Source organism: Coptis chinensis, chromosome 4, assembly GCF_015680905.1.
Source record: "Coptis chinensis isolate HL-2020 chromosome 4, ASM1568090v1, whole genome shotgun sequence".
Taxonomy (NCBI): domain Eukaryota; kingdom Viridiplantae; phylum Streptophyta; class Magnoliopsida; order Ranunculales; family Ranunculaceae; genus Coptis; species Coptis chinensis.
Window position 1 is genome coordinate 58,450,200 of NC_141459.1, and position 12,019 is coordinate 58,462,218.

Genomic DNA, 12,019 nt, shown 5'->3' on the forward strand with positions numbered 1-12,019 from the left:
TATACCTGATATCAATACGTCTATTGATAACATAATTTTTTGGCGATATGCCTGTTATCAACCTTTCTGCCGATACCAGGACTTTTTGTGCTTGATATCTGCCTTTGTTTCTGATATCAGGACTTTTGATGATATGCCTGATACTAACATTTCTGTCGATACCAGGATTTTTTGTGCATGATATATGTCTCTGTTTCTGATATTAGAACTTTTGGCAATATGCCTGCTATTAATATTTCTGTCGATACCAGGACTTCATGTGCCTGATATCTGCCTCTGTTTCTGATATCAGGACTTTTTGGCGATATGCCTGATACCAACATCTCTGTCGATACTATGACTTTTTGTGCCTGATATCTTCCCCTGTTTCTGATATCAGGACTTTTGGCGATATGCCTGCTATCAACATTTTTGTCGATACCAAGACTTCATGTGCCTGATATCTGCCTCTGTTTATGATATCAGGACTTTTTGGTGATATGCCTGATACCAATATTTCTATTGATACTAGGACTTTTTGTGCCTGATATCTACCCTTGTTTCTGATATCAGGACTTTTGGCGATATGCCTGCTATCAACATTTCTGTCGATACCAGGACTTCATGTGCCTGATATCTACCTCTGTTTCTGATATCATGACTTTTTGGCGATATGCCTGATACCAACATTTCTGTCGATAGATCATGTCCTTGCAGGCTTAGATCAATCTAGTAATTTTCACACTTTACATTTTGTCCCTCCTATAGATCATGTCCTACAAAATATTGTAAATGAAGATGCGAGGGGAAAAATCTATGTAAGAAGAGTTTAAAGTTTAATACAGGTGAGGGTCTGCCTAACCCTAGCTTAACTTGAAAAAACATTTTTGTCGATACCAGGACTTTTTGTGCCTGATATCTTCCCCTGTTTCTGATATCATGACTTTTAGCAATATGCCTGCTATCAACATTTCTATTGATACCAGGACTTCATGCATAATATTATAACATTATTGCATTATGAACTTGAAACTATTTATTAAATTGAATATTCTGACTACATAGCTCCTTACTCAAGAAAATTGAAAAAAATACATTATTGATAGAACACCTTCAGATTATTGATATTATGAGGTTTTGGTAGTAACTCTCCATCAGCATTCTTCAAATAATATGCTCCATTTATTCCAACCTTACGTACAATATAAGGTCCTTCCCAGTTTGCTGATAATTTTCTAGCTCCCTTTTCTTTTGTTGCTTGAGTGACTTTTTTCAACACTAAGTCGCCTTCTTGGAAACTTCTTCCTCTGACCTTCTTATTGAACGTTTTTTTTAGCTGTCTGTGATAACAATCAAGCTTTATTCTTGCTTGTTCACATTTTTCTTCTAAGTTTAAGATCTCTACATACATCCCCTAGTTATTCCGCCCTTTTTCAACAAGTATTGTTCTGGATGTAGATACCACCATCTCAGCTGGAGTTACTGCTTCCATACCATATGTCAGAGTAAATGAAGACTCTCATATAGTTACTCTTGGAGTTGTTCTGTATGCCCATAACACACTGTTTGATTCGTCGACCCATAAGCCCTTTCTTGTCTTCTAGCTTCTTTTTGATATTATCCATAATGGTCTTATTTGTCACTTCAGCTTGCCCATTAACTTGAGCATAATAAGGTGCCGATGTAAAGTGTCTAATTTTATATGATTCTAGGAAATCTCTTACCTTGCCTCCAATGAACTGAGGACCATTATCTGATATGATTGCATATGGTAGACCGTATCAACATATTACTCTGTCAAACAGAAAGCTGATAATATCTTATTCTTTGATATGTTGCAAAGCTATAGCTTCTACCCATTTAGTAAAGCAATCAATCACAGCAAGCATGAACCTTTTCATGCCTCTCCCAGGTATTAGAGGTCCAACAATGTCCATCCCCCATAAAGCAAACAGCCATGGGTTCGACACACAGTGTAATTCCTCTGTTGGAACATGAATTGCATGTCCATGCTTCTGACATTGGATACACTTCTTTGCATATCAAAGATAATCCCTTCGCATCTGTGGCCAGAATTATCCTGGTCTCACTATCTTGTTAGCCAATGATCTCCCTGTTGAATGGTTTCCACACTCCCTTTCATGCATCTCCGCAATAATTTGACTTGCCTCGGCCGTCGATATACATTTCAAATGCGGTCCCCCAAGATTTTTCAGATATAAGTCATCCTCAATCAGCAGATATCTTTCAACTCCGGATTTTACTCTTCTAGCCTCATTTTTATCCTTTGGCAACTCACCTTTAGACAAAAATAAAACATAACTGCTTAACCATGACGCCCCCAGCGTATCTACTTCCATAACCTCTGGATGCTTAGTATCGATACTTGGGTTCTGCTGCACACCCACATGCAACATGTGTCCCTCTGTACTTTTCAGCATAGCAACGACATATGCCAAAGCATCTGCATGTCGATTTTCTCCTCGATCGAGGTGCTGAAACCTGATTCTGCTGAAATTTTTGAGCTTCAATCTAACAAAGTTCAAATAATCAATCATATTGTCGCATTTAGCTGAATACCCTCCATTGATTTGGCTTACCACTAATTGAGAATCACTTAATACAGAAAATTCTTTGACATTTAGCAATTTAGCCATTTCCAATCCTATAATCAATGCCTCATATTCTACTTCATTATTGGACGCACGAAACCCGAGAGTAACTGCTGATTCCAATCTCTGATTTTCTAGTGTTATCAGAACAGCTCTGATACCACATCCCTTTTGTCCTGATGATCCATCGACAAAAAGTCTCCAACCATTTGTACCATACCATGGATCATCTTCATCCATCACATCATCAGGTTCTTGCAAATGTATGCTACTATCTTTTTCGATCTTCCAATCTTCATTTTCAGCAGGAAAATCTGCTAAAAAAATCCGCCAATACTTGGCTCTTCTCTGAAACCCTATTCCTATATTCAATTCCAAACTCATCAATAAGTACTGACCACTTCGCCATTCTTCCTGACTTGGCTGTTTTGGCTAAAGTTTGCTTTAACGGAAGATTCATCATGACAATAACTGAGTGGGATTGGAAATAAGGTTTCAACCTTTGAGTAGAATAAATGAGAGCTAATGCATATTTTTCTAGCATCGAATATCAAGTTTCAGCCTCAAGCATGGTCTTGGATTGAAAGTATACAGGTCGCTCAGCCTTATTTTCCACTTTTACTAATACCGAACTAATAGCAAAATCCGATACTGCTAAATATAAAAACAAAGTATCACCTTCTTCTGGCTTTATCAAAGTTGGCACTTCTTGAAGATACTTCTTTAAATCTGAGAAAGCCCCTTCACATTCTTCCTCCCATATGAACTTTGTATTCTTCTTCAGCAACTTGAATATGGGTTTGCATCGATCGGAAGTTCTTGATATGAACCTATTCAAAGCTGCAATTCTTTTTGTCAGTTTTTGTATCTGCTTCCTAGTACTTGGAGAAGACATCTGCTGAATAGCTCGAATTTGGTCTGGATTCACATCTATACCTCTCTTAGTGACTATATACCCCAAAAATTCTTTAGCAACTTGAATAGGGGTTTGCATCGATCGGAAGTTCTTGATATGAACCTATTCAAAGCTGCAATTCTTCTTGTCAATTTTTGTATCTGCTTCCTAGTACTCAGAGAAGACATCTGCTGAATAGCTCGAATTTGGTATGGATTAACATCTATACTCTCTTAGTGACTATATACCCCAGAAATTTCCCTGACTAGATAGCCCCAAAAGTACATTTCTCGGGGTTGAGCTTCATATTGAATTTTCAAAATATTCGCAACACTATATCGAGGTCTTTAACATGATCTTCAACTTTTTTCGATTTTATCACCATATCGTTGATATAGACTTCCACAGTCTGTTTGATCAAATATTTAAACATTTTCTCGACCAACCTCTAATACATTGCTCCAGCATTTTTTAGACCAAATGACATTCTAATAAAATAGTAAAGGCCTCCTTCCACAATGAATGTTGTTTTCAACTGGTCCAATACTACCATTATAACTTGAAAATACCCTGAACGCCATCACAAAAACACAGCAATTCGAAACCAGCTGTTCGATCGACCAATTCATCAATTCTTGGCATCGAATAATAATCTTTGGGACACTCTTTGTTAATGTCTGTGAAATCTACACAGATTCTAACCTTGCCATTCTTCTTTGGAACAACAACAATATTTGTTACCCATTCTGAGTTATTGATTTCCATGATGATTCCACATTCAAGCATCTTCTGTATTTCATTTTGTAACGCGTCTGCGTATATCGGCCTGACCCTCCTATGCTTCTGATGCACTGGAACTGCTCCTTCTCGCATATTCAACTTATGGGAACATATAAGAGGATCAATACCCGGAAGATCCACCATCGACCAAGCAAATACATCTTTATTTATTCGTAAGAACTCAACCAAATCTTGTCTGATACATGCACTCATCTCTGTTCCGATAAAAGTGAAGCAACTTTCATTGTTCTGACCGATATTGACTTTTTATACTTCCTCCATTGTTTTGCTTGGAACTATTTCCACCTCTGTCTTCATTTCTGATGTAAATCTAAAATCCTCCTGATGTTTCTTGGTATTGGATTTTAGAGACACATCTTCTATTAATTGCTATCTGGTGTATTCTGAGACGCCCCCAGTATATACTACTTTCTCTTTCATCATGCCTTTCACAGTAACAAAATTGCATTTCTCAGATGCTGACTGATCACCTCTTATCTCATGTGGCCCATAAATAGTCGGAAATCTGATAACCTGATAAAAAGTACTCGGAACCACTCTCATAGCATGTATCCACTTTCTTCCCAAAATAGCATTATGATTTGAGTGATGCTTGATGACTATAAACTTAGTCATAATTGTCTGTGGTCCTGCCCATACTGGCAATTTTATTTCCCCAGCTGGCCTAGTCGAGGTTCCATTGAAGCCAAACAAATTAAACTGCGGTTCTTTTAAATATGACTCATCAAAGCCGATACCTGTATATGCTTTCCAAAACAAAATATTAACTGAACTTCCACAATCCACCAATACTTTCTACACATCATATCCTGATATCCTTAACGTAATCAGCAGAGCATTATCATGAAGTAACATCACCTTTGACAAATCATCTGGAACAAACATAATAGCTCCAGGTATGATTGCCGCTACTAATGAAGGGTTCACTGGTGTCGGCACTATGTTCACCTTTAGCACTTCTTTCACTGTTGAAATCTTTCGGATTTTATCCCTTACAATCTTCTTTTGCGAGATAACTCCCTTATATATCATATTGATCACCCCTAAGGGCTTATCCTGTACTACTACTGCCACTTCCGGCCTAGCGTCAACCCTGAACTCCCTAAGCTTCCCTTCTCGCATTAATCGATCAACCTTTCTAAGCAATTGTAGACACTTATTTGTCTCGTGATTCTTGACCTTGTGAAAATTGTAGAAAGGTTTATCTGCTATTTCTCGAGGCTTGTGAATCGGATGCTGGAAATAAGGCTCTTTTCCCACTCTCCTTAAGATGTCTTCCAGTGTAGTATTAATAGCAATATAATTACTGGGGTCCAACTCCTCCTTTAGTGACTTTTCGAACTTCATCTTCTGTGAAGGTTGATTGTCTGATTTTGAATAAGAATCATTCGACTTCCTCTTATCAGATTTATGAAAATTTTCCTCCTTGGTAGAGTTACTCGCCTCAGACACCTGTAACACAGGTTGAACCAATGCTGATAGAATACCTTCCTCAACTTGCACATCTTTCTCGGCTTTATTATACAACTCTCTCAGAGTTTTAATATCCTTACGAAGCATGTACTTATGCATGTCAAAAGCTAGAATGCGCCCTGTCTGAAAAGCCATTACTGCTATCATTTCCGCTTCATTTAAATGTTCTACTAGCTGCGCCTCTGCCTTGAATCGCGATAAGAATCCTTTATGAGATTCCTTCTTTCCTTGCTTGAGTTGGAACAAAGCTGACACTTGCTTTGGTTTCACTCGCTGATGACCATAATTGGTCAAGAACTTCTCCTCAATCTCCCGATAACATGAGATCGATCCTTCTGGTAAAGAACATAACCATTTCAATGCCTTCCCCTTCAGACTTGAGGAGAAAGATTTGCATAACAATGAATCATGATAAGATGTTCCTTTGTATATCAAAAATTGGTGCCAATATCCAAATAAATGGTCCATCGGATCTGACGTCCCATCATATTGAGTGTACTTAGGAAGTTTGAACTTCGGTGGAATGGGCATCATCTAGACACTTTGATGTACCGGATTTCTGCTGACATTGTCTGCCAGTCTTCTTATTGAAACTGAAGTCTTTTTGAGAAGCTGGTTTTGCATCATCTCCTGTATCATTTCTTTGGTGATGGGTTGTGGGATCGTAATTCAAGTATCGGCGATGCTTCTGCAGTTCTTTCATGTCTTGCTGATACTCTTTTCGTAAAATGACTAACTGATTTTGAACTGCACCCCTCTTCCTCGTCTCCATGGATATCTTTTACAACTAGATTCGAGCTTCCCTTTTTCATCTCTTGATTCTCCGTCAGTAAGATAGCATTTTGCTTTTCCACTTCCATTAACCTTCTCAAAATTTCTTGAAGTGAATTTTCACCTTCGATGTTCTCCTCCTGATATTGCCTGTTTACTAAAGCTCTTATATTCCTTGTATGTGATTGATTATCGTTATCCATTCGTTTGCTAGTTGCTCTCTTCTTTGGAGCCATTATAATCCACCTTCCACTCTTCTTTCACTCAAACTTTAAAGAAAAAACTTTGGATTCTTTATCGCAGAAGAAGAAAACATCAAATTTTCTTGTTCGCGAAGCACAGACGGCGCCAATGTGATTGCCAAGAACACCTTTCCTTGATCGTTCTCAGATCACACAGATTTTATAATGGTTTGAATGAATGAATAAGATGAACTAAATTGAAACAAAAGTTTTTATTGATTAGTAATAGAAACTTTTACAATTGCTCTGATTCTCTCTTTCTCTCTCCTGTTTAATGATTTTTTGTGAGAATGATTCAATGAATCTCTTTCTTCTTCATCCAGTCTTTTTATAGTCTCCTCAATTACCTTTGACCCAATCAACCTATAACACGTGTCCCTTGTTTTCTTCCTTCTTTTCCCGCTCAATATCTCGAGTTTTAAAATATCATGTAAAAAACATTAAAGGGCACAATATTTGCCCACTACAATAATAGCATGTGTTAAATAAGAAAAATCAATCATATGGTCATATTCTCATTCACGCACAACAACAAACAAAACATTTCTTCTATAATATCAAGTTAATATATGTTACCACACAAAAAAAGTGGTTACTCACTAGTACAATTTCAATCATATTATTTTCTCATTTTTACATTATTCAACGTTAATATCTACTACGCGATGTTTAATAGATTCATGTAAATAAATGTGAACCCATACATAAAACAACCATTTCATTACTATGATACAAACACTAATTTTTTAACATTCCAAGTACCAATATAAAATACTCACAATATATTTATTTGTTTGTCTAATTAATTAATTAAACTCAATTTAGAATCAACAACTAAATAATTGAAAATAACAAATTAGTGAGGTCTACTCACATTTTTTTCTACCGAAAGAACAATAAAAAAAGAACGCCACTCCACATAAGATTCAAGCAATAAAAAAAATACTCCACGTAAATCCAAGAAAACCCCAAGAAATATTAAGCAATGAAAAACTCCAAGAAAACACCAAGTATAAAAATACTCCATTTCTTCATTCTTTCTTTTTATTTATTTTCTTATTCTTTTTAACATTCTTTTGTTTTCTTCTTTTTTCTTTTAGATCTAAAACAAACTCAATACATTTCCATATTTACAAATTCTCTACACATTTTCTTTTCAAATAAAAATTTTCCTCTCTCCACAAATTATAAACTTTTTCTTTCTAATCAAAGTATTTACATATTTTCTCTCATAAATTACGAAATTATTCTCTCCATGTTTCCTTATTAATAAAATCTCTACACATTATTTTAAAACTTAAAAACTTTCATATTAAACCATTTTCAAACCAAACAAACTATTTTCCCTCTTGTTTTCTTCAAAAATTCAAATATACATATTTACTTCAATTTAATAGTCAACTTAAGACATAGTCAATAATATATTAAATTTTGTGAAATAATTAATTTTGGATATTAATAAAAATAGAGGTGTTACAATTATACACATCTCATCCCTCATCCCAGAATCTCCTTTGATGCTTACACCTGACTCATACTACCTAATTGCAAGTATATAAACACAATTAAATGAAACACTAAAACAACGATATAGGATTATCGAAAAAAAACTAAAAAAAAAAAAAACAACAACAACAACAACAACAACAATGATACCTTAAAATGTATGAAACTCTTAATAAACACGTACATTACCTTAAAAAGACACATAAGATCGGTACATAATCTCACAAATGATTCGATCGCAATAGTTAAATTTGAATTTTATTTGTTGTAGAACCTTTAAAACTGATACAATGTCTTGTTCGGTAAAGCAGAATTCTAAATTTTTGTTGTTTACTAACATCTATTAAAAAAACAAAACTTTAATCCGAAAGAGTAAGGAATAAAACAAAAAACTGAAATCAAACAAAAACAACAACAACGACAACGACAACAAATTAGGGTTTGTAACAAAGTCAGACATGGTTTTCCCTAGTTGCAATGCATGAAGTGGAAGTACCCATGGTGGAAACGGTGATCTTGTGGAAGAAGATGAAGAAGAGTAAATTGGTAATTTCAGCAGGGGTAAATGGGTAATTTTCTTTTCTTTTTTGTTAAATGAAAGAGGATGAAATAAGAATGTTTCACGTGAAATTTTAAAATTTGAACACACCTTAAAATAGTTGTAATGCATGAAGTGGAAGTACCCATGGTAAGGAAACGGTGATCCTGTGGAAGAAGATGAAGAAAAGTAAATTGGTAATTTCAATGGGGGTAAATGGGTAATTTTCTTTTTTTATTAAATGGAAGAGAATGAAATAAGAATGTTTCACATGAAATTTTGAAATTTGAACACACCTTAAAATACCCTGAATTTACAAAAATATCGTTTTCTAGTGAGGTGGTGGCATATATGTAACTCTCAAAAATTGTGTTGCTTCAAATCAAATGTCAATTCAATCAATCATATACAATTTAAAGGTTCTTTGTGCAATTCCAAAGGCTCACTTGAAATCTTAATTTCCTCTCCTCATTATCTTGTCTTTTGGTGATCTTTATACTTGCCATTACTACAAAACAATCAACTATTATGGTGATACCAATCATACTGATAAAAAAAAAACACTTCAAAGAACATCTAGCTTCTGAATTAAATCAGACAATGTAAATATTTATTGGATGAGTTTCATCACATTAAACCCTAAAGTATTTCGTAATGCATAAATTCAATTAGAATTGCCGGTAGACATTTTTAAGTCAATTTTAAAAAAAAAAACTTGATATCAAATAATCTGCTAGATAACATAAAGTATCATGATGATATACAACTTCCCTGCCTTAAACAACAACAAATTAAGTTTACCAAATTAGGTTATAACACATCAACCAACAAAAACAACAAAATATTGACAGAAAACTCTTCTTTCCAATGTTTCACCTTTAATAACTATTCCTCATATCATATATTTACAATATATAAGTTAATTATGCAAGGCTCTATTAGGAACAAAACTATGCAGCAATAAATAGAATTAAACAAAAAAAATTAATAAAATAAAATAAAAAGGAAAAAACAATAACCCTAGTAGAAAATAAATTAAAACTGACCTAATTTAGAAGAGATTCAAGCACATTGAAGAAGACTTGGAGTTTTTCAAGCAAACCAATTCCCGACGCTTTTGAAGATGTTCTACTGATATGAAGCCAAATATTTACACACTTCTGATTAGTCACAATTTTTTTTTTTTTTTTTTTTTTTTTTTTTTTTTTTTGGTTTTAGGTTAAGTTTGTTTGTTAGGAGGGAGAATCAGATTTTTTTTTTTTTTTATGTCGATGTCGACTAAATGTATTTAAAGAGGAGAGATGTGGCGGTGCGAAAGTTTGTTTTCAATGTTTCGAACCTATGAAAACAACACCAAAAACCAATACAATAAGTCACCTCTAATTATTTTGTGAACCGATCTTTTTTTTTACCGATCTTTCAGGAGAGTTCCCTCTCATAAACCGGGGTGTGTATTTAACATGACCCTTTGTAAAGGTGATTTAATTGGGCACTCATCAAATTGGATTGGGCAACCCCCCAAAAAACAAGAAATTTTACAAGTTTGCCATATTACAAGTTTGTCATCAAAGCCCAGGCCTAACAACCAATTCAACCGGTCTCGCCATAACGAAACCTCCGGGTCATTTGAGTGTACACTCAAACGGTCTCACTATGTCGTTTGAGTATATACTCAAACGACTTGAACATATCGTTTGGTATCACATGCAAGTGGTATGGTTGGGTCGTTTGGGGTTACTATGGGGCAACCTGTGTGAGTCGTTTGGACTAAAATAATTTATTAGCCCGATTAACCAAGGAAATTCCTGATTAACCAATGATTAGCCTCATTAACCAATAAAAATTGATTACATAAACATCAATTACATTTTTCTTATACATAAACACCAAACACTTTTCTTATAATACAAAATCATTAATCGATCATAATTATACAATAATTTATTTAAATAATGATCTGCAAAATTGAATTAGTAATGATCAATTATCAACACATCCCAATTGAATTAGCAAAATTGAGATCCGATTTAAAAAATTGGGTTAGGAACAACACAATTAATTGCACCAACACAATTACATGCACTCAGCACTCTTTATCTGTTATGACATAGTATTTATATAACCAAGTTAAAACATGTAATCAAACAAGCCAAAATCTAAAATAATATAATCAAACATGCCAAAATCTAAAATAATAATTTGTTTTATATCTAAACTTGTTATTTTTCATTTTTTTCAATTGTGAATCATAAACTAGTTTGGGGTTTAGGGTTTAGGGTTCAGGGTTTACAAATTTCGTACCAACATATTTCACTTAATTATTCAAACAATAATTTGTTTTATATCTAAACTTGTTATTTTTTATTTTCTTTTTCAAATTGTGAATCATAAACTAGTTTGGGGGGTTGGGGTTTAGGGTTTAGGGTTTACAAATTTCGTACCAACATATTTCACTTAATTATTCGAAATAATTATTTGTTTTATATCTAAACTTGTTATTTTCCATTTTCTTTTTCAAATTGTGAATCATAAACTAGTTTGGGGTTTAGGGTTTAGGGTTTAAGATTCAGGGTTTACAAATTTTGTACTGACATAAAAAAAAATTAATTTCAAACATATTTCACTCAATTATCCAAATCTAAAATAATAATTTGTTTTATATCTAAACTTGTTATTTTCTATTTTTTTTTTCAATTGTGAATAATAAACTAGTTTGGGGTGAGTTTAGGGTTTACAAACATATTTCACTCAATTATTCGAAATATATCAAAATTTCAAATATCTCTACATAGAATACTCGATTTTTTCATTTACTCCTTACTCCTTTTTTCATCAAAATCCTTACTCTTTACATAGAATACTCAAGTTTTTCTATATAGAATACCCAATCAAAATCCTAAATGGAACACGGAGATGAAGAAGAAGCATTTGAGGTAAGCATGAGGTGCAACAACAAATTAGAGAATGAGAAAATAGAAAAAATATTGAAAGTGAAGAAGTGGCATAAAATGTTGAAGGTGAAGGTAAAGAAGTTGAAGCAATAGAAGATGCGACTAGTCGAGCAAATGAGATGCCGAGAAATTGTCGACGACAAAGACAAGCAAACCTAAATAATAAGGTAACACTTTATTAGAATGAATACAAAACACTTAGTTGATTGAATTAATGAATGAATGAATCTACAATAGAGCATTGATTAGAA

General features: G+C 33.9%; 2 protein-coding genes across 2 annotated transcripts; both read right to left on the minus strand.

The window, feature by feature from the left end:
• Nucleotides 1–2,054: 2,054 nt before the first annotated feature.
• LOC147504174 (uncharacterized) lies at nt 2,055–2,975 on the minus strand. The gene has a single exon (XM_086605083.1). It carries the CDS (start codon nt 2,973–2,975, stop codon nt 2,055–2,057), a length of 921 nt encoding a protein of 306 aa, XP_086461209.1.
• Nucleotides 2,976–5,082: 2,107 nt separating this feature from the next.
• Nucleotides 5,083–6,228, minus strand: LOC147504175 (uncharacterized). Its single transcript, XM_086605084.1, has one exon. The coding sequence runs from the start codon at nt 6,226–6,228 to the stop codon at nt 5,083–5,085; it is 1,146 nt and encodes a 381-aa protein (XP_086461210.1).
• Nucleotides 6,229–12,019: the final 5,791 nt, after the last annotated feature.